General features: G+C 44.7%; 1 protein-coding gene across 3 annotated transcripts in view; it reads right to left on the minus strand.

The window, feature by feature from the left end:
* Positions 1-23,522, minus strand: part of lgr4 (leucine-rich repeat containing G protein-coupled receptor 4) — a 139,709-nt gene that overhangs the window by 3,924 nt on the left and 112,263 nt on the right. Inside the window, exons 10-16 of one of the 3 annotated variants that reach the window (XM_072466645.1) lie at positions 22,770-22,841; positions 21,731-21,796; positions 16,263-16,334; positions 13,536-13,607; positions 13,096-13,221; positions 10,026-10,150; positions 15-89 (exon numbers count right to left, since the gene is read on the minus strand). In XM_072466645.1, coding sequence (XP_072322746.1) covers positions 15-89; positions 10,026-10,150; positions 13,096-13,221; positions 13,536-13,607; positions 16,263-16,334; positions 21,731-21,796; positions 22,770-22,841 — 608 coding nt within the window. The remainder of the gene's footprint in view (positions 1-14; positions 90-10,025; positions 10,151-13,095; positions 13,222-13,535; positions 13,608-16,262; positions 16,335-21,730; positions 21,797-22,769; positions 22,842-23,522) is intronic. The other 2 variants (XM_072466646.1, XM_072466647.1) reach the window with 2 other exon arrangements.

Below are 23,522 nucleotides of genomic sequence, written 5' to 3' on the forward strand. Positions count from 1 at the left end.
TTTGTGAGTAGTACCTGAAGATGGAGTACAGTGCACTGTGGGCTGAATCTTTGCTTCGTCATTTTTAATCTCATCATCGACACTTTGGCCTAAAGAAAAGACCACAGAATGTTTGATGACTCATCACTTTAATACTGTGCCACAAACACTGAAAAAGGTCATCACAAGCCACTTATTTTGCAGAATTGAACATGCTAGCATGATATTGTTTTCTGAAACTTGCAATTCATTCGGACTTGTGCCACTCATGCCTACAATTAGAGCAGCTCAAGAATTCCAGGGTCAAACAGGGCAGAACTTCGCAGCAGCTGGAAAGGATTCTGTAATGGAGGGAAAGTGGCTAGACATTTTGATTCATGTGAAAACTAATGATGTCGGCAAGAGGATTTGGAAGTTAGGTTAAAGGCTTAAGAAAAACAGCCTTCCTCCCCCATCCTGTATTATGCACTGAACCAGTTCTGGAGAAGCAGTCTAACATGTGGCTTGAGACATGGTGCAAGAACATTCGCTGTACAACTTTGGGGAACTAATGCTGCCAAAATGGAAAGCTATCTAGATCAGAAAACTTTCACTTGGTCTGAACTGACAAATAAGATAAATGGGATGTTGAGGAAGGTTTTACACTAACATTGCACAAGAATCAGGGTGAATACAGAAGCCAAAGAAGGTTAAGTACAGTAGTCTAAAATTTGTGGAGGGTGACCCGGTTGCATTTATATGAAGAGAGAGAGAGAGAGTATAAGAGATAGATGAGCTGGAAGGTTAATCGGGCGGCATGATAGCACAGTGGTTAGCACTGTTGCTTCACGGTCCCAGGTTCGATTCCCGGCCTGGGTCACTGACTGTGCAGAGTCTACACGTTCTCCCCGTGGCTGCATGGGTTTCCTCCGGGTGCTGCTCCGGTTTCCTCCCACAAGTTCCGAAAGACAAGCTTGTTGGGTGAATTGGACATTCTGAATTCCCCCTCAGTATACCCGAACAGGCACTGGAGTGTGACGACTAGGGGATTTCACAGTAACTTCATTGCATTGTTAATGTAAGCCTACTTGTGACAATAATAAAGATCATTATTATTAGTAGGAAACAAGTAAAACATCACAGCAGTAAGTGAAACTTGGATTGAGAAGGAAGATGAAGACAGACCAACAGGATGGTACACTTTACAAAGAACAAAGCAGAATATAAATTAATTGGCGAAAAATGGCTCATCAGGGAGGCATTCTGCGACTTCCGGTTGCGGTGATGCCGAGCTAGCCGCACGTTTCGGCGGCTCCAGCTCCGACGGACCTTCGGGCTCTTCTAAGAGCCCCAACGGGGAATTTTTTGAAGACCCAACCCGGTGTGGGGTGTGTGAGAAGGGAGTCCCCCCCAAACGAAGGAGGAAAAAACCGGCGGCGGCGGCTGCAGCCCGAGGAATCGTCGACCAAAAGGTCATAGGGAGAGAAGTACAAGATGGCGGCGGAGAAAGCGCAGGCGACATGGGGGCCTGAGCAGGATGAAATCGTGAGACAGTGCGTGGAGCTGCTGAAGAGGGAGGTGCTGACCCCGATGCTACAGGCAATTGAGGGGCTCAAGGAGACATTAAAGACCCAGGAGACAGAGCTCCGCGTGGTGGAGCAGAAGGTGACAGATAATCTGGACGAGATCCTGGGCCTGGCGGTTAAGACTCAGACGCACGAGGCACTTCATAAAAAGTGTACTGAAAGGATCGAGGCCCTAGAAAACGGAGCGCGAAGGAAGAACCTTCGGATACTGGGTCTCCCTGAGGGTGTGGAAGGAGTGGACTGTGGAGCGTACGCAAGTACGATGCTGAGCTCACTGATGGGTGCTGAGGCCCCTACGGGCCCCATGGAGGTGGAGTGGGCAAATCGGATTCCGTCGAGAAGACCAAAAGCGGGAGAACCACCGAGGGCGATAATCTTGCGATTTTACCGCCTTAAGGACAGAGAAGAGGTCCTGAGATGGGCTAAAAAGGTGCGGAGTAGCAGATGGGAGAATGCTGTGGTACGGATATACCAGGATTGGAGTGCGGAGGTGGCGAGAAGGAGGGCGAGCTTCAACCGAGCCAAAGAGGTGTTGCATAAAAGGAAGGTGAAGTTTGGGATGCTGCAGCCGGCAAGACTATGGGTCACGTATCAGGAGAGACACCATTATTTCGAGACGGCGGAGGAAGCATGGTCCTTCATCAAAGAAGAGAAATTGGATCGGAACTGAGGGACTGATGCTGCAGGAAATGTTATTGTTATTGATTTTGTTAATGTTATGGTTGAAGTTAATTGAGAAGCAAACTGGGAAGGGGGGGAGACATTGGGGAAATGTGGGCGCCGGTGAGGGGGGGAAAGACGGGACATAGTCGGAGAATGGGGAAGGGGAGGGGGAGGGGAAAGGGAGCTGCGCCATAAGAGGCGGGTCAGGTAAAGTGATGTTCCCGCGCCAGAAAGAATAAGGCGGGAAGACAGGCGCAAGGCGGATGGGAGTTCCCCCACACGGGGGGGGTCGAGGAGTGAGCAGGAGTAGCCGGGGTCAGTAGAAGTCAGCTGACTTACGGAAGTGATATGGGGGGAGCAATCATGCTAGATAGGGATCTAGCTGGGGGGGGGGGGGGGGTGGTAGACAACTGGGTTGCTGCTGCGGAAATCCAAAAGGAAATGGCTAAAGAGTGGGTGGGCGGGGATGGTGTGCGACGCTGGGGGAGCGAGCGGGAGCGCGGAGGCGGGATATGGGACTGGCCGAGAAAAGGTAATGGCTAGTCGACACGGGAGGGGGGCAGGTAGTCCCCTAGTGAGGCTGATCACGTGGAACGTGAGAGGCCTGAACAGACCGATAAAAAGGGCCCGAGTGCTCGCGAATTTGAAAGGACGAAGGGCAGACGTGGTTATGCTCCAAGAGACGCACCTAAAGGTGGCGGACCAAGTTAGGCAAAGGAAAGGATGGGTGGGACAGGTGTTCCACTCAGGACTGGACGCAAAGAACAGAGGGGTGGCCATTTTGGTGGGGAAACGGGTAGCATTTGAAGCAAAGAACATCGTAGCAGATAGCGGAGGTAGATATGTAATGGTGAGTGGTAGGCTGGAGGGAATGGAGGTGGTGTTGGTTAATGTGTATGCCCCAAATTGGAACGATGCGGGATTTATGAGACGGATGCTGGGGCGTATACCGGACCTGGAGGTAGGAAACTTGATTTTAGGAGGGGACTTTAATACGGTGCTGGACCCGGGGCTAGATAGATCAAGCTCAAGGACCTGAAGAAGGCCGGCAGCAGCCAAGGTACTTAAGGGGTTTATGGACCAAATGGGGGGAGTGGATCCATGGCGATTTCTTAGACCTAGGGCTAGGGAGTTTTCCTTCTTCTCCCATGTCCATAAAGTGTACTCCCGGATAGATTTTTTTGTTTTGGGAAGGTCGTTGATCTCTAGGGTGGAAGAAGCTGAGTACTCAGCCATAGCGGTTTCGGATCATGCCCCACATTGGGTGGACCTGGAATTAGGAGAAGACAGGGAGCTGAAATCACTCTGGCGATTAGATGTGGGACTGATGGCGGATGAGGGAGTGTGTGCAAGAGTGCGGGGGTGTATTGAGAGATACCTGGAGGTCAATGACGACGGCGAGGTCCCTGTGGGAGTGGTTTGGGAAGCACGAAAAGCGGTGGTCAGAGGAGAGCTGATCTCTATTGGGGCCCACAAAAGGAAAACAGAGGCCAAGGAAAGGGAAAGATTACTGGGGGAGATTTTAAGGGTGGACAGGGAATTTGCAGAGACCCCGGAGGAGGAATTGTACAGGGAGAGGAGACGACTCCAGACGGAGTTTGACCTTCTGACCACCAGAAAGGCGGAGGTACTGTGGAGGAAGGCAGAGGGGAGGAGGTATGAATATGGGGAAAAGGCTAGTCGCCTGTTGGTTCATCAATTGCGAAAGAGGGCAGCAGCGAGGGAGATAGGAGGAATTAGAGACAAAAGGGGAGACACGGTGCGAAGGGCAGGAAAGATAAATGAGGTGTTCAAGACCTTCTATGAGGAACTGTATAGGTCTCAACCCCCAGAGGGAGAGGAGGGGATGCGGCAGTTCCTGGGCCAATTGAGGTTCCCGAAAGTGGAGGAGCAGGAGGTGGTAGGCCTGGGGGCACCGATTGAGGTGGACGAGGTTATTAAGGGACTGGGAAGCATGCAAGCAGGGAAGGCCCCGGGGCCAGACGGGTTCCCGGTGGAATATTACAGAAAATATGTGGACTTGTTGGCCCCGTTGATGGCGAGGACGTTCAATGAGGCCAGGGAAGGGGGGACTCTACCCCCGACGATGTCGGAGGCGATGATATCGCTAATTTTGAAGAGGGACAAAGATCCGTTGCAGTGCGGGTCCTATAGACCTATTTCACTATTGAACGTGGACGCCAAATTGCTGGCAAAGGTACTGGCATCGAGGATAGAGGACTGTGTCCCGGGGGTGGTGCACGAAGACCAGACAGGGTTCGTAAAAGGGAGACAACTGAATGTTAACGTGCGACGACTATTAGGGGTGATAATGATGCCCCCAGTGGAGGGGGAGGCAGAGATAGTGGCGGCAATGGACGCAGAGAAGGCATTTGATAGGGTGGAGTGGGAGTATTTATGGGAAGTGTTAAGGAGGTTTGGGAACGGGTTTATTAGCTGGGTTGGACTTCTTTATGGGGCTCCAACGGCAAGCGTAGTTACAGGTCGACATAGATCGGAGTATTTCCGACTATATAGGGGAACAAGACAGGGATGCCCGCTGTCTCCATTGTTGTTCGCGTTGGCAATTGAACCTCTGGCCATGGCGTTGAGAGACTCCAGGAAATGGAGAGGGGTGATTAGAGGGGGAGAAGAACACTGAGTCTCGTTATACGCGGATGACCTATTGTTATACGTGTCGGACCCAGTGGGGGGGATGATAGAGGTTATGCGAATTTTGAGGGGGTTGGGGGATTTCTCGGGGTATAGGCTAAACATGGGGAAGAGTGAATTATTCGTGATACATCCAGGGGACCAGAGTAGAGAGATAGAAGGCTTGCCTCTAAGGAAAGTGGAAATAAACTTCCGATACCTGGGGATTCAGATCGCTAGGAGCTGGGGAACCTTGCACAGACTTAATCTGACACGGCTGGTAGAACAAATGGAGGAGGACTTCAAGAGGTGGGACATGCAGCCTCTATCGCTGGCGGGCAGGGTGCAAGCAATTAAGATGATGGTCCTCCAGAGGTTCTTATTTGTATTTCAATGTCTCCCTATACTAATCACCAAGACCTTTTTAAATAAAATAGACAGGAGCATCACGAGCTTCGTGTGGGCAGGGAAAGTTCCGAGAGTAAGGAGGGGGTTCCTTCAGCGTAGTAGGGACAGAGGAGGATTGGCACTACCGAACTTGGGCGATTACTATTGGGCCGCCAATGTGGCAATGATACGTAAATGGATGATGGAGGGTGAGGGAGTGGCGTGGAAAAGACTGGAGAGAAAGTCCTGTAAAGGGACGCGCTGGTGACGGCGCCGCTACCGTTCTCACCTAAAAAGTTTACCACGAACCCGGTGGTGGCGGCAACATTGAATATCTGGGGACAGTGGAGGCGACAGAGAGGGGTGCGGGGAGCCCTGGTGGGGTCCCCAATCAGGAACAACCATAGGTTCGCCCCAGGTAGAATGGATGGAGGATTTCAGAGCTGGTACCAGTTGGGAATTAGGAGGGTGGGAGATTTATTTATAGATGGGACTTTTGCGAGCTTGGGAGCATTGGAGGAAAAGTATAAGTTGCCCCGGGGAAATTTCTTGAGATATATGCAGGTGAGGGCGTTTACTAGACAACAGGTGAGGGAATTTCCGTTGCTCCCAACACAGGGGATACAGGACAGGGTGCTTTCAGGGGTGTGGGTCAGAGAGGGCAAGGTGTCAGAGATTTATCGAGAGATGAGGGAAGAGGGAGAGGAGTCAGTGGGCGAACTAAAAGGAAAGTGGGAAGAAGAATTAGGGGAGGAGATAGAGGAGGGTATGTGGGCTGATGCCCTAAGCAGGGTAAATTCCTCTTCCTCATACGCCAGGCTTAGCCTGATTCAATTTAAGGTGCTACATAGAGCACACATAACGGGAACAAGATTGAGCAGGTTCTTTGGAGTGGAGGACAAATGTGGGAGGTGTGGCGGGAGCCCGGCAAACCACGCACATATGTTTTGGGCGTGCCCGGCACTGGAAGGGTATTGGAAGGGAGTGACGGGAGTGATTTTGCAGGTGGTGAAGGCCCGGGTCAAACCAGGCTGGGGGTTAGCTCTATTTGGAGTTGCGGAAGAGCCGGGAGTGCAGGAGGCGAAAGAGGCCGACGTTGTGGCCTTTGCGTCCCTAGTAGCCCGGCGCAGGATCCTACTCATGTGGAAGGAGGCGAAACCCCCCCGGACTGGAGGCCTGGGTAAATGATATGGCGGGGTTCATTAAACTGGAGCAGATAAAGTTTGCCCTGAGAGGATCGGCTCAAGGGTTCACCAGGCGGTGGCAGCCATTTCTCGACTACCTAGGGGAACGTTAGAGGAAGACAGATGACCAGCAGCAGCAACCCAGGGGGAGGGGGGGGGGGGGGGTTTAGTTTAGGTCAATAGATAATGGGGTTTTGTTACTTGGGTATTGTTAAAAATTTCTGTATTGTTACTGTTGTGTTTGTTTTGTAAGAGGGAAAATTGTTGTTTGGGAAAAAAAATTTCAATAAAATATATTTTTTAAAAAAAGGGAGGCATTCTGCAAAACTGAGAAAAAGGACACGGTTTACTCCTAATAATTTTTTTGTGGTACAAAAATTTAATTTATTCAGTAAAAATCAGATCATTTGAAGTGACTCAAAGTAGATGAGACTGCATTGGAAATAAAGCTGAATCCCTTTTGAAAAAGTCAGTGAAATGAGTAAACAACTCAAAGGAAGTAGTTGTACTGCGATGGGAGGCCATAAAGCAGAGGAGTTGTTCGTTTCTCAGTTGATATCATGAGTCACCAACACTGACTTAGCTGTACAATGGGGATAGCCTGTTCGGTGTAGATTTGATAGTAACCAATGATGAGGGGGTAAACAAAGGAACAACTGGGGCCTAGTGATCATAACATTCTTTCTTTCACAGCGATTGTGCACCTTGTGTTGCCCTATTATGTATTTTCTTTTCATGTACCAAATGATCTGTTGAGCTGCTCGCAGAAACATACTTTTCACTGTACCTCGGTACATGTGACAATAAACAAATCCAGTCCCAACCAATGAGGGAAGAGCATAAAAGGAAGCATATTAAACAAACGTTTAGGAAAAGTTGACTGGGGGAATTAATGACAGTATTAAAATAGGCAAAAATATCAAGATAAAAGATGGAGAAAATAGAAAATGATTGTTTTAAAATAACACGGCAACTTAACCTTGAAATTATTCAAAGTCAACAGTTATTGGAGAAACAGAGGGAGGAAGAATACTAAATTCTAAAAGGTTTAAGAATAGAATAGGATAGAGACATACATAAAGACATGCTGGGAAACACAGAAAATCCAAGATGCAAAGAGAAAGTGAACAAAATATAATTAAGCAAGGCTTAAGAGAGATGGGGAGGGGCTACTAAGAGATCAAATAAGGAGATGGCAGCTGTGTTAAGGGAAGCTGCTGAAGCACAAATCCACTGATTTGTAACAGCAGTCAATTCTAAAACAATAGATTAAACAATTAATAGTATGTGCTAAGTGGGAGCTTTTACATTTGCAAGGGTCTATATAAGGGGATTTGAGTACACAAATAAAGTCTTGCTACAATTGTACAGGACTTTGGCAAGACAACAGCTGGAGTAGTGGACACAGTTTTGGTATACATATACAAGAAAATATATACTTTTCTTGAAGACAGTAAAGCAAAGATTCAATAGATAGGTTTCTGGGATGAGAGAGGGAGAGTTGTTCCTCGTTAAGAGACTAAGTAATTTGGGCCTAAGACTCTCTGGAGAGGTTATCACACTGAAACATACAAGGTTCTGAAGGTGCACAGTCAGCAGAGACTACAGCATGCGGGGCCAATCTCAGGATAAGGGAGTGATCATTTAGATATGAGATGAGGAGAAATTTCTTCATTCAGAAAAGCTTGGGAGCCTTTGAAATTCTCTACCCGAGGGGGTCGGAGATGCTCCATTACGGAGTACATTTAAATCTGTGATGGACAAGATTTTTGGTCACTCAGGGAATCAAGGGAAGCGAGGAGCAGGTGGGGAAGTGGAGTAGAGGCTGAGGATCAGCTATATTCTAGGGGCTGGTTTAGCACCGTGGGCTAAACAGTTAGCTTGTAATGCAGAACAAGGCCAGCAGCGCGGGTTCAATTCCCGTACCAGCCTACCCGAACAGGCACCTGAATGTGGCGACTAGGGGCTTTTCACAGTAACTTCATTGAAGCCTACTTGTGACAATAAGCGATTATTATTATATTCAGACTGAATGATGGAGCAGGCTCGAGCATTTATGGCCTACTCCTAGTTCTTATGTTTTAGTATTCTTATAGCAGAGGTTACCGAAGCTCAAGGTTTATAAACACTGGGCTTTGATAACTTTCATCCAGGGCTCTGATAGAATTGGTTGAAAACATTTCAAATTCATGACTAATATTTTCAAGAAACACGCAAAGTTAAGTCACAAAGCATTGGGGAAAATAAATCAAATATGGTTATTTTTTTATTTTTTTTAAAAAGGGTTATGTGGAAATCACCAAATTACAAATCTGTCGGCCTGATTTTGACTACTATTTTGGTATGATACAATAATATAATAGAGTAATTGACTGATCATGGCAATCAATTTCTATCAACTGTCTACAACAGACTCAGACTGGGAGCATAAAGCACTCTGTGGTAAAAAGCTTTGGGAATCATAGATCCAAAGTTACCTACTTATCCCAAGCATGATACACTTGCTATGTGCCATGTCTCCATTCACTCAAATTGCATCACAAAATATAATCTGAAATCCTAATATTAATGGTGGAGTAAATGTGACTCAACCACACAACATACTGAGGACCCGGGTTCGAATCCCGACCCTGGATCACTGTCCGTGTGGAGTTTGCACATTCTCCCCATGTATGCGTGGATTTCACCACCGCAACCCAAAGATGTGCAGGTGAGGTGGAATTTCCATGCTAAATTGCCCTTAATTGGAAAAAAAAATAATTGAGTAAGAAGGAACAAAAACACACAACATAATAAATAAATATTAGCTAGGTCAGAAGATTGAACAGTTTCCAGCAATCTTAAAAGGGGAAAGGTATAGAATTGACAATCCCCACCCTTAGCACAACATTGGTGGTATTAGGACAGACACCCAAACCTTTGGCTGTCCATCCTTTCAGTGGCGTGGCATGGTGGCACAGTGGTTAGCATTGCTCCCTCAGCGCCAGGGACTCGGGTTCAATTAAGCTCTCGGGTGACTCACATTCTCCCCGTGTCTGCGTGGGTTTCCTCCGGGTGCTTCGGTTTCCTCCCAAAGTCCAAAACTGTGCAGGTTAGGTGGATTGGCCAAGCTAAAAGTTCCCCTTGGTGTCCAAAGATGTGCAGGTTAGGTAGGGTTACCGGGGATAGGGCAGTGGAGTGGGTCTAGGTAGGGTGCTCTTCAGAGGGTCAGTGCAGACTTGATGGGCTGAATGGCCTCCTTCTGTACTGTAAGGATTCTATGACGATGACAGCACTGGACAATTTGAGTAATTTAAAAAAAATACACAAAACACTGGAAGCTTGGAGGAAATAGAGCAACCATAGGTTTAAAAGTCTACCTAAATCGGTCTATCAAGTAAGTTGTGGCCATTTTTTTAATACCCTCAACAATCCACTTAACAAAGGTTGAGGACCCTGCTTCATCTCCATAACTAGTCGACATTTTCTGTTTGGCTACTTAGCAGTGCTTTTGCAATGGAGCATGTCAGTTCTTTTGTATTCATATGGTTTTGTCATTGTGGACCATCTGAAATTGGTCATTTACCATCTAAACGCAGGCTGTGTAAATGTTCGACAACTTGTGAATTGAGCTTACCAGTCTTCTTTTCTGATGGAGGAATGCTTGCTTCCTGATTTTTGATGCCTTCAGTATTTACAACTTGATAAGATTCAGAGTTACTAAATGCACAGCACTGATAGGCATATGGAACCATCAATGTCCTGTAAAGAATACAGCAGTAAAAGCTGGTTTCAATGCAAAACATTTGCATATTTTATTCTTTAATATTGGATACAAAATCTGGCGAGTATGCAATGCCAAAGAATCATTTACTTCTCTAAACTTCAGGCACAGCATTTCTTAATCTTCTAAATGATTAGGTAATACTTGTGATTAAGCAAGTTGGGTTGCTATGACATTCTTGAAGAATTATAAGCAAGAATTATAGGTAAGACTGATCAGGCAGGGAAGAATGCTATGGGTCACTGATACTTAGTCATTGAATTATGTTCTTTTTTAAAGAAACACGAAGTAGATTGTCATTCATGTGATTTTCGCTGCGACAGTAGTACAATGCAAGACAAATGCGCACTGGTACAAAGGCATTAATCTACCAGCAACAACTAATAAGATATTTTGTTTTTCTGATCTTGCAATTAGCTATTCAATTTTGCATTGCAAGCTACATTTAGACATGCAGTTTGATATTCAAACATTAAAAAAAGACCTTTGCAATAAAGCACATGAAAGATTCAAGTTAACTCAGGCATAGACAATAAATGTTAACTGAACTATTGCATATTTTGTACTTCACGCATGGTATAGTACAGAAGCTATGCAGAAATGGTGGACAAAGGGAAATCTGTAACAAAAACAACAGTGCCCACAAGATTAGCAAGTAACCAATTCAGGGGCACTTGCCAATGCCACTTGGTGACTGTCTAGATGGTTTATACAGGCAGCACAAGTTAACAAATAACCATGGATTAGAAAACATTTGGCCCTGCTATGCAAGTACAAGGGGCGGGATTCTCCCAGCCCTGGGCCGGGCCGGAGAATCCCCGCGAACGGGCCACGCCGCCCCGGTGCAAGCACGCGATTCTCCGCAGAGCGGAGGTTTCCCGTAACAGCCTCCCCGAACAGGCGCCGGAATGTGGCGACTAGGGACTTTTCACAGTAACTTCATTTGAAGCCTACTTGTGACAATAAGTGATTTTCATTTCATTTCATTGTTGCTGTGCCGGTTGTGGGTCATTCTACGTGGCCGGCCCGCCGATTCTCCGGCCCGAATGGGCCGTAAGGAAAGAGCCGGTCCAGCCGGCGCCGTTCTAACCTGCTCTGGGCCGGTGGCTTGTAAGGGTCGGGTGGCGGCCTTTGGGGAGGGGGGGGTGCAACCCCGATAGGGGGGGGCCTCCAGTGTGGCCTGGCCCACGACCGGGGCCCACCAATCGGTGGGCCAGCCTCTATGGCTGGGGGCCTCCTTTCCTACTCGCCAGCCCCTGTAGACCTGCGCCATGTTGCGTCGGGGCTGGCGCGTTGAAATGAAAAATGAAATGAAAATGAAAATCACTTATTGTCACAAGTAGGCTTCAAATGAAGTTACTGTGAAAAGCCCCTAGTCGCCATATTCCGGCACCTGTCCGGGGAAGCTGGTACGGGAATTGAACCGTGCTGCTGGACTGCCTTGGTCTGCTTTAAAAGCCAGATATTTAGCCCTGTTCTAAACCAGCCCCTTGAAGGAGGCCACTGCGCATGTCCTCGTTGGCACCAGCGCAAATGCGCATGCACGGATCCCGCGGCGCACACTAAATTTATTTTTTTAAAAAAGAAGTGCTTCCCGACCTCACCCGTGAACACCTCAGCTGTAATTTTAATGGTCCGTCTCTGGTTGGTCTGGACTTCCCCCAGATCTTTAATTATATGGGATATAGGGTGGTTAGCACTGCTGCCTCACGGCACTGAGGAACCGGGTTTGATTCTGGCCCCGGGTCACTGTTCGTGTGGAGTTTGCACATTCTCTCGGTGTTTTGGGGTCTCACTTCCACAACCCAAAAAGATGTACAGGGTAGGTGGATTAGCCACATTAAATTCCCCCTTAATTTGAAAAGAAAAATTAGGTACTCTAAATTTATATTTAAAAAAAAAGAAAAAAATAATTACATGGGATTCAAGGCACAGAAACAGGCCATTCAGCCGGTCCAGTTCATGCCAGTATAAAGCATAAGCTTCAATCACCCTTAATTTTCTAAAGTCGAGAAAATACAAGCCATTTCTATGCACCTTATCCTCACAATTTAAGCCCTGATATTATTCTGTAGAATCGAATCTGCACCGACTCATGAATCAAAACTGCACCTACTCATACCTGAGTATTGTTGGAGCTGCACTCATCCAGGCAAGGGGAGAGTATTCCATTACACGCCCGACATGTGCCTTGTAGATGTTGCACTGGTTTTGGGGAGTCAAGAATTCAGCTACTCGCCATGGGGTTCCTAGCCTCTGACCTAATCTTGTAAGCACAGTATTTATATGGCTAGTCCACTCATTTCTGGTCAATGCTACCCACCCCACCACGGAGTGCTGATAGTGCAGGATTCAGCGATTGCAATGCCATTGAATATCAAGGGGTGATAGTTGATTTGCTTCTTTTGGATATGGTCATTTCCTGGCACTTTTGTGGTGTGAATGTTAGTTGCCCCTTGTCAGCTCAAGCCTGGATATTAATCGAGTCTTGCTACCTTTGGACATGGACTGCTTCAGTATCTGAGTTGTGAATGACGCTGAAGATTGTGCAGTCTTCAGCGAACATCCCCACTTCTGACCTTCTGTTGGAAAGAAGGCCATTGATGAAGCAGCTGAAGATGATTGGTCCTAGGACACTACCCTGAGGAACTCCTGCAGCAATCTCCTGGAAACGAGATGATTGTTCTCCAACCACTACCCTTTGTGCTAGGTAAGACTCCAACCAGCAGAGGGATTCCCCCTGATTCCAATTGACTAGTTTTGCTGGGGCTCTTTGATACAACACAGATGAAGAAATTTTAGAAACACAACATGCATTGCGTTCTTAGCATATTTCCTCTGCATCATAATTAAGCAAGTTTTACGACACTGAAATGTCATTAAAATAAACTTAAGAAGTGACCAGAGAACACAAATAGCAAACCTGAGCTTTGGGAGGTCCTCTGCTATCAGCAGTTCCTCAAGGCCAGCATTCCCAGAAAGTTTAAGCTGATTTAGACCTTTTAGCCCAGCTGTTGGGAAATTGCTCAACTGATTTGAACTCAAGTCTCTGAAACGAGAACAAAACATTCTAGCTGATAAACCTGGTATAATGCGCCACCCTAGAAAAACTCCCAAATAATTAAGTTCGAGCTTAATAAATTTATTAAAATGCTAAAATTGCAGTTTGTTTGTTGCTTTGCATATTAGGTGCCAATTATGAAAAAAAACATTAATTAGAGATGATCAAACTTGTGTTGGGAATAAAATTAAAAGTATAACTAACATTTATCATCATTTAGCATAAAATTCAACATTTAACCCAATGATCATAATGCAAAAATCAATCTGAATGAAATGCTCAAAATGACCTGAGTAACTTACAAGTTAGTCAATTCAGTCAAAGAAATAAATGCGTTCTTGTGAATTGCAGAGATCTGGTTTTTACTTAGGTCACTGCAAAAAAAAAAAACAAGGGAAAAAGATTATGTGTGTATTATTACAAGAAGAGTAACTGGTTTTTACACTGACCTCATTAAATCTAACAGCAGGTTATTACTTTTACAAGTCAGTGACAATTATGGCAAGTTCTCCCTACTACCTCTACACTTTAAAAAAAATAAATTTAGAGTACCCAATTTTTTTTTCCAATTAAGGGGCAATTTAGTGAGGCCAATCCACCTAGCCTGCACATCTTTGGGTTGTAGGGCCGAATTCCACACAAACACGGGTAGAATGTGCAAACTCCACATGGCCAATGACCCAGAGCCGGGATCAAACCTGGGACTTCAGTGCCGTGATACTACCCCTACCCTTGGACCGGAGTCACTTCCAATAATTAGTTATAAAAACGCACCAAAAATAATTTTCTTAAATTCCACTGCCAAAATAATTCTTCTTTATCTCAGCAGATAGCACTTAACTGCTTTTGATGTGGTCGTGATCTGCCAATCCTAGCTAGATGTTTATAAACATTGTGGTTAGTTTCATACAGGCTACATGAGATCCATTCAAGTGTGAAAGGAAATTTAAAAAAATTAATCCAGACATCTGGCTGCCTGGAATGTGTTTTTCCAAAACATCTGTCTGCTATGGAGGGGGAGGGGGAATACTCTGCTCTGTTGGGAGAGGGGGGAATTCTCTGCTCTGCTGGGGGAGGGATTCTCTGCTCTGCTGGGGGAGGGAGGGATTCTCTGCTCTGTTGGGGAGGGGGATTCTCTGCTCTGTTGGGGGAGGGGGATTCTCTGCTCTGTTGGGGGAGGGGGATTCTCTGCTCTGTTGGGGGAGGGGGATTCTCTGCTCTGTTGGGGGAGGGGGATTCTCTGCTCTGTTGGGGGAGGGGGATTCTCTGCTCTGTTGGGGGAGGGGGATTCTCTGCTCTGTTGGGGGAGGGGGATTCTCTGCTCTGTTGGGGGAGGGGGATTCTCTGCTCTGTTGGGGGAGGGGGATTCTCTGCTCTGTTGGGGGAGGGGGATTCTCTGCTCTGTTGGGGGAGGGGGATTCTCTGCTCTGTTGGGGAGGGGGATTCTCTGCTCTGTTGGGGGAGGGGGATTCTCTGCTCTGTTGGGGAGGGGGATTCTCTGCTCTGTTGGGGGATCCTCTGCTCTGTTGGGAGAGGGGGGAATTCTCTGCTCTGCTGGGGGAGGGATTCTCTGCTCTGCTGGGGGAGGGAGGGATTCTCTGCTCTGTTGGGGAGGGGGATTCTCTGCTCTGTTGGGGGAGGGGGATTCTCTGCTCTGTTGGGGAGGGGGATTCTCTGCTCTGTTGGGGGAGGGGGATTCTCTGCTCTGTTGGGGGAGGGGGATTCTCTGCTCTGTTGGGGGAGGGGGATTCTCTGCTCTGTTGGGGGAGGGGGATTCTCTGCTCTGTTGGGGGAGGGGGATTCTCTGCTCTGTTGGGGGAGGGGGATTCTCTGCTCTGTTGGGGAGGGGGATTCTCTGCTCTGTTGGGGGAGGGGGATTCTCTGCTCTGTTGGGGAGGGGGATTCTCTGCTCTGTTGGGGGATTCTCTGCTCTGTTGGGGAGGGGGATTCTTTGCTCTGTTGGGGAGGGGGATTCTCTGCTCTGTTGGGGAGGGGGATTCTCTGCTCTGTTGGGGAGGGGGATTCTCTGCTCTGTTGGGGAGGGGGATTCTCTGCCCTGTTGGGGGAGGGGGATTCTCTGCTCTGTTGGGGGAGGGGGATTCTCTGCTCTGTTGGGGAGGGGGATTCTCTGCTCTGTTGGGGAGGGTGATTCTCTGCTCTGTTGGGGAGGGGGATTCTCTGCTCTGTTGGGGAGGGGGATTCTCTGCTCTGTTGGGGGAGGGGGATTCTCTGCTCTGTTGGGGAGGGGGATTCTCTGCTCTGTTGGGGGAGGGGGAATTCTCTGCTCCGTTGGGGGAGGGGGATTCTCTGCTCTGTTGGGGGAAAGAGGGGATTCTCTGCTCTGTTGGGGGAAGTGGGGATTCTCTGCTCTGTTGGGGGAAGAGGGGATTCTCTGCTCTGTTGGGGGAGGGGGGATTTTCTGCTCTGTTGGGAGAGGGGGGATTCTCTGCTCTGTTGGGAGAGGGGGGATTCTCTGCTCTGTCGGGGGAGGGGGGATTCTCTGCTCTGTCGGGGGAGGGGGGATTCTCTGCTCTGTCGGGGGAGGGGGGGGGATTCTCTACTCTGTTGGGGGAGGGGGGATTCTCTGCTCTGTTGGGGAGGGGAATTCTGTGCTATGGTGGTGGCTTGGTGGATTCTCTGGCGGGTGGGGGAAAATGTGCCCTGGATCGCTGCTATGGTTGGGGGGCATCTTCGGCGAGCGGATGGGACATCTCTCATTTGCTGCTGTGGTTTGGGGGAGAGGAATGGAAATGAAATACCTCTAGAATGGGGCCGGTTTAGCACAGAGGGCTAAACAGCTGGCTTGTAATGTATAATAATGCCAGCAGCAAAGGGTTCAATTCCCGTACCGGCCTCCCCGAACAGACGCCGGAATGTGGCGACCAGGGGCATTTCACAGTAACTTCATTGAAGCCAACTTGTGACAATAAGCGATTACTATGTTTTATCTGTCACAAATAATGAAAGTCTAGAACAGTCTTTGACAAAACAAACTGAAAAATTGGGAAGATTGCAAAATGTGTACTTACAGCAAATGCAGAGACACCAGTCCCTGGAACGTGTCTGCTTTTATTTCTTTGATTTCATTGTGCTTCAAGGAACTGCGTAGATAATTTTTTTAAAAATACAGTAAAGAAGAGAATTCAGTTTGCCTTTTTGTCAAACAGATGTAGAGGATAGAATTGCTTTGCAGAACTGCTGCTGGAGAGCCGGATGACTGAATATGTCCCAGCTTGTCTCCAATTTCAGCAAAGAGATTTAATAGCTGTATAAGGCTGTACACTTGTACTAGCCTAAAGCAAGTAAAGTTATCTTGCCAGAGAAGGTAGCCATTTTGTCTCCCTCCCACCTCAAGTTCACAACAGTACAAATAAGGATTGATGATGCCTAGACAAAACTGAATGCATAGGTGCTTAGATTGGATGGGAACCAGGCAAAACTTAAGTAGACAAAAAGGTTTGTAATGATTGAAGTCCTATGCTAAGACAATATCTATTACATTGTCACATTAACCTCATTGTTACATTAATATAAACAGATATCCACGAGCAAAGCCAGCCCAGCTCCGGGGCTATTTAAAAAATCTCAACATCCCCATTGGCATTTATCCTCTTTGTATGCACTCCTTACACCTGCTTTAAGAGTGGAGTCTGGATGAAAGCTGAAACCAGCAACTCTTTGTAAATCAATAACATTTCTTAATCTCTCCAGAAAGTCAACATATAAGCTATAAACCACAACAAAAACCAAAAGAAAATCTACAAGTGAATGCCAAAAAGCACATTGCATGACTATTCATAAAACCCCCAAACTATACATAAAAATATTCTCTCTACGATCCACATCAGGAAATAATTAAAGGTTATATGTAAAGCGGCTTCACCTGGGAGCTCCAAAATGGTGGTTGGTATGGACATTAAGTGGACACGACAGGTTTCACTGCATTATTAATCCACCATTTTGTAAGATGTGGAGATGCAGGCGTTGGGCTGGAGTGGGCACAGTAAGAAGTCTCATTCTTCTCAACTCCAATGGCCCAACTTGACGAGCCTTTCTTCGTAAGACAACCCCTTAATTGCAGCAATCAGTTGAACAAACCTTCTGTGAACTGCTTCTAATGTGATTACATCGTTTCTGAAGTACAGAAACCAAAACTGCACAATACTCCAGATGTGGTCTCACCAATACCCTGCAAAACTGCAGCAAAGCATTCTTACTATTAGATTGCATTTCCCTTGCAATAAATGAAAACATTCCATTTGCCTTCCTAACCCTAATCCCTCACTTGACCTTGTTATGACTAGGTGAGAAGGGGTGAACTGGCTCCACTCTATTCAACCTCCTCAGCTGGTAACAACAAAGGTTTAAGCTTCTTTTTATGATGATGCATCTTTTTCAAACAGCATGTATTTAACTATTAAAACGGTGAACAATAGTAGCTAAACAAACAAGGTTTTGTTGAGTCAAGGAAGAGCAAATTTATTAATGAAATGAAAATCGCTTATTGTCACAAGTTGGCTTCAAATGAAGTTACTGTGAAAAGCCCCTAGCCGCCACATTCCGGCGCCTGTTCGGGGAGGCTGGTACGGGAATTAATCGCTAAACCGAGAAAAAGAATAAAAACGCAACATTAAATATTCGTCCCTCATATAATCATTAGGGCTCATACACACAAGATATCAGAAATGAGGGGAGCTAGAGTCGAATACAAAAGGTAAGCAAATACACGATTAAGTGTCTTTTATGTCATAAGCAAATTTAGCAACCATAAGTTCAAGTCATTGCTAGAGTTATTAATACAGATGTTAAATAGTTGAGGACCCAGCACTAATCCATGTGACACTTCACTGATTACAGCTTGCCAACTCAAAAATGACCTATTTATTCCTACTCTGCTTCTGGTTAGCTACCCAAACCTCTATCCATGCTAATGTGTTAACTCTCGACCCCAAGGGCTCTTATTTTGTGTAGTAGCCTTTGATGTGGCACATTACCAAATGTACCAGACACCTTTTGGCAATCTAAGTATAGCGTGTAATTCTCTGTTTTCTCCCTCCCTCTGTTTTTAGCGGAGTTACATTTGTCCTCTTCCAGAATTTTGGAAGATGACAACTAATGTATCTGCTATTTCCATGGTTTCTTTAGAATGTCAGGCCCTGGGGATTTATTGTCTTTCAGTCCCATCAATTTCTCCAGCACTATTTTTTTTAGTAATATTAATTTCTTTCCATTCCTTCCTCACTAGACCCTATGTAAGCATTTTGGGGTAGTTATTTGTGCCTTCTTCTGTGGAGACAGAGCTAAGTAGTTGTTTAATTGCTCTTCCATTTCCTTGTTCTCAATTATAAATTCACTTTTTTAGGACTGTAAGGGACCCACATTTGTCTTCACTAATCTTTTTCCTTTTAAATACTTATGAAACCTTTTACAGTCTGCTTCCATGTTCCTTGCAAGTTCACTCCCATACTCTATTCTTTTCCCCCACTTAATCAGTATCTTGGTCCTCTTTTACTTAATTCTAAACTGCTCCCAATCCTCAGGCTTGCTGCTTTTTCTAGCAACTTCATATGATTCCTCTTTGGATCTAATGCTATCCTTAATTTCTTTTATCAGCAACGGTTGGGCTGCTTTTTCTATTGTGCTTTTGCGTCAGAATGGAATGTATACCTGTCACAAGGCATACATTCGTTCCTTAAATATTAGTCATTGTTCATCCACCATCATGCCTTTTTAAAAAATAAATTTTGAGTACCCAATTACATTTTTTTTTTCAATGAAGGAGCAATTTAGCGTGGCCAATCCACCTACTCTGCACACCTTTGGGTTGTGGGGGTGAGACACAGGGAGAATGTGCAAACTCCACACAGACAGTGACCCAGGGCCTGGATCGAACCCGGGTCCTCAGTGCCGTGAGGCAGCAGTGCTTACCACTGCACCACCATGCCATCATGCCCTTTAACGAAGTTCCTTTATCTAAGCCAACTTCTACCTCATACCTTTGTAGTTTTCTTTGTTTATATTTAGGACTCTGGTTTCAGATTGGACTACTTCACTTTCCATCCATTTCCATCCTAATGAAGAATTCTATCATGATATGATCCCTGTTCCCCTCAGGACACAGCACATTAATTGATTATTAATTAACCCCATCTCATTGCACAATACTAAATATAATATTGCCTGTGCCTCAGTTGGTTCCTCGACGTACAAGGCAAAAAAAAACATCTTGTACGCACTCTCAAGAATTCATCCAGCACAGTATTATTGTTAATTTAGTTTGTCCAGTCTATTTTAGATTAAAGTATCCCATGATTACGGAAGGAGCCTTGTTACATGCATCTCTATTTCCTGTTTAAGGTCACGCCCTACAGTACCACTGCTCTTTTAAGGCCTACAGACAACTCCCACTAATGTTTTCCGCCGTTTGTTGCTTCTTAGCTCCACCCAGATTGATTCTACATCTTGATTTTCTGGATCAATAGCCCCTCTCACTGTGGCATCGATTTCAACCTTAAAGAACAACACCACCCCATCTCCTTTGCCTGTCCTCCCTAAATAGAGTTTCCTTGGATATTCAGCTTCCAGCCTGGTCTCCGCAATTATAATCATATCGTACCCGTTTACATGTATTTGCATTGTTCATTCATCTACCTTGTGAATGTTCCGTGCATTTAGATACAGGGCCTTCAGACTGGTCCTTTAACCATGTTTACACAACTGATTTTGTATTATGCCCCTATTTGCTGTGACCCCGTGTTCCCTCTGTCTTCCAATTTTGCTTTCTACTCTTCTGTCTTTCATTTCTATCTTTGTTTCCCCCTCCTCGTGTCTCCCACCCCGGTTACCATCCCATTGCCACTCGAATTTAAACCCTCTCCCTTGGTTCTAGCGAATAGCTAAGGATATTGATACCGGTCCTGCTGCGGTGCAACTCTTCCAGCTTGTATAGCTCCCATCTTCCCCAGAATCAGTGCCAATGCATCAGGAATCTAAATGTCGCTCTTCTACACCTCAGTTTCCGCAGAATTCCAAGCTTCTGACCTGGTCTTGTAACCCCAGTATTTATATGGTTGGTCCAGTCAAGTCAATGATGACCAGCAACAACAGGCCCAGGCAGCCTTTGGAGCCGGAGACTCTACTCAATGGAAAGGTACTTGTGGCAGTGTCCATTACTGTCGAGGGCTTGCCCATTCGCTTATCCCTTTTGGCCGTTATTTCCCACATTTGTTGTCAGCAACCAGGAACGGAGGTGAAGGCTACCTACTACAGCAACGTCCACCTCAAGACAGTGGGACTGATGATCCTCTCGCGCTGGAGAGGATCCGGATTGCATTCCAGCCTTGGGAGCCTATTCTCTAATCTGTAAACCATAATTAGCTGGTTAAAATAATCTAGAACAAAGCATTTCCCATTGAATTAAAGGGCTTAATTAGTTACATTCAGCAACATCGATAAGTTCATTATGTGAAAAACATAGGATCAGAGCGTGATAAATCTGTTTGCAACATTTTCTGTTTGTCCATGGTTTGGTACTGTAGCACTTGTACAAAGTTTATTTTATTTCAGTAAAAACTTCTGGTGGATTATTTTAATATCCAGTTCTGTCATAGAATAGCGTATGATTAAAAACATAAATGCATTTGGTAATTCATACATTCTTCCAACTATGCTTCTGTCATTACTTAGTTTGAACTGTTGCACAAGTATTAATTTTTCTCTTGCGGTTGATCTTGTATGTGATCTGGTTTGGCTGAAAGAAGACTTGTTAAACTGCAATCCTAAAACCGATTTAACATAATATATTACAAGTATAAAAATGTATGCTCCATTTAAAATTCCAAGTAAAATTTTGGATGGACACATTACTTCAGTTTGATGACACTGCCCAGGCAGCATCAATGAAGCTCGCTGTCCCAGAATAAGGACCCATATAGAAACATTGCTTAATGATCCAAAAATAAAAAGCAGTATCCTCAAAGAAAGTACAATGTTTCTTTAAAATGTTTTAAATATCTTTTTTACATCTCTAGCATTAACAGGGTTTGTGGGTACAGTAACTACAGGCTGTGGTACTGCCACCAACAACCTAGACTCTAGGTTAAGTTCGAATTCTACTATGTCCAGCTGTGCTACTGAATTCAATAAATTGTGGTCTAGCTCCAGATAAAGTAACCACAGAAGTGGCCATATTTTATGAAAACCAAACTAATGTCCTTCAGAGTAGTGACTTGCACGTGTACCTGGGTCTTGTTCACATATGACACGAGGCCCAACTATTTGACTGACTCGCAATTCCCTCAGGGAAATTGCAAATGTGTAATAAATACTACCTTGTCCCCGTCACATCTCAAGAACACCAACAAGAAGAAAAAAAACTGGTCATTCCTCTGCAATGTTTTAGTTACTTCAATCATGGGTTTGAAAAGATAAAACTTGGGATTGTCAAATTAACAGAGAAACATAACATGAATTTTGAATTTAAAAAATACAAACTTACATTTCTTCCAATGCTGAACAACCCCGGAAACTCGGTAGCTCCTCTATCTGATTATACGACAGGTCCCTATGAAGAAAAACGCATTTTGTAATAAAATATATTTGCAAAAAAAAAAAAAAAAAAAAAATACATACATTCCCCCCAAAATTATTGAAAGGCAAAAACAATTTGGAAGTAAAATATAAAATGCGATCAGAACCCCTCTACAAAGTTCCAATGCTCGTTAGTAGTTCAAGAAAACGGAGATGAAGTTCTCAATTCATAACTGAAAAAATGTGCTGGAAATGCTCGACAACTTACGACAGTATCAATAGAGACAGCGAGAGAGTGTTATCATTTCAAATTGACCTTTCATCAGAACTGAAATGTTACCATTTATCTCTCTCTCTGTCTGCAGACCCTGACTGACTTGCTCGACATTTCCCTCATTTTCTGTTTTTTGATAGATTTCCAGCATCTGCGGTGGTTGTTTTTTTGTTTCAGTTTATAAATGTTGGAGCTGGCCTTGCTCTAAAAATATCATTTCCAAATGTTCGTGCAAGTTATTTTTATTTCAAATGTGAAACATCAACTAATAGTATTGAGTTATTTAACACAAAGGTTGCTAATGCGGTGGTTTATCTATTTGATAGCTCATTACCAAACTGAGGTTATGAAAGGCATTTCAGTTCTGGGTGGTGACTTATCTGCCTTCAATTCTATTCTACACAGTATCACATTCCGCATAATTTACAATACTCCGTGCCTCAAAGTGACAAATAGCTCAGCTCCTCCTTGACAAAGGGCGTGACTAAAATCTCAACACTCTTCGCTGTGACCACAGCAATTACAGCAATTACGAGACCATCTTGGCTTTCAATGCTACAATTAATTCAAGGCATTCAAAACCCTGCTTACCTTTTGTCACAAACACTCATAATATTTACAAGAGTTTTACAGTTTTGGAATTAGTATTAAATAGAAAAATGAACATTTTAAACTGGTTTGACGTTATACATTGTTAACTTGCTTTTAAGTGATGATAGAAGTCCAAACTTACAAAAATCTAAGCATCTTCAGCTGTTGGCACAAGTCAGGTGGGATTCTGCTGATCCTGGTTCCTGGCAAGGTGCTAAATCACAGAAATATACCAAAGCAAATATGCTATTATGAAATTTCACTGTATCTGGAGACTTTTTGAAAGCATTTCAGAGAATAAAAATATTGAAAATTTAGCCTTGAATTCCTTTTGAACAATTGAATATCACTGTTAAATTAACTCCCTCATTAATACCACATGTCAGGATGTGGGGACTGAGCAATGACAAGTATTGATGATTAACTTGGTCACAATTTTGAATCCACTATCCAATGTGTTAAATCAGTACTTTATAGAACTATTAAAATTCAAAAGAAATACTTTTCAAAAATTAATTCCATTAAAATAGATGCAAAATGAAGACAAGAATGTAAGTGGAGCATTTAAAATGAAATTAATTTTAAAAGGTTCATGTATTTGTGAAATCAATGTAAAAGTTTTGCTGTACAATACTTAAAGGAAACTACATGAACACATTGAGGTGATCGCAAGTATCAGAGTAATATCAGTCTTTTCCGCATCAGTGTGTAAGCGGAACAAATAAAATAAATCTAAACCAGGAGCTCCCAGAACTTGCCAGCAGTTCTGGATTAAGATAAGCTAGCAGCTACAAATTGGTTAGGTTTATTATAAACAAAGTTTTTTGATTTTATTTGAGGAACAAGTCAAAATAGCTAAATTTGCACTGATGCTATAAAGTCTTCATGTTAAAAA

The sequence above is a fragment of the Scyliorhinus torazame genome, chromosome 10, assembly GCF_047496885.1.
Source record: "Scyliorhinus torazame isolate Kashiwa2021f chromosome 10, sScyTor2.1, whole genome shotgun sequence".
NCBI classification, from domain to species: Eukaryota; Metazoa; Chordata; class Chondrichthyes; order Carcharhiniformes; family Scyliorhinidae; genus Scyliorhinus; species Scyliorhinus torazame.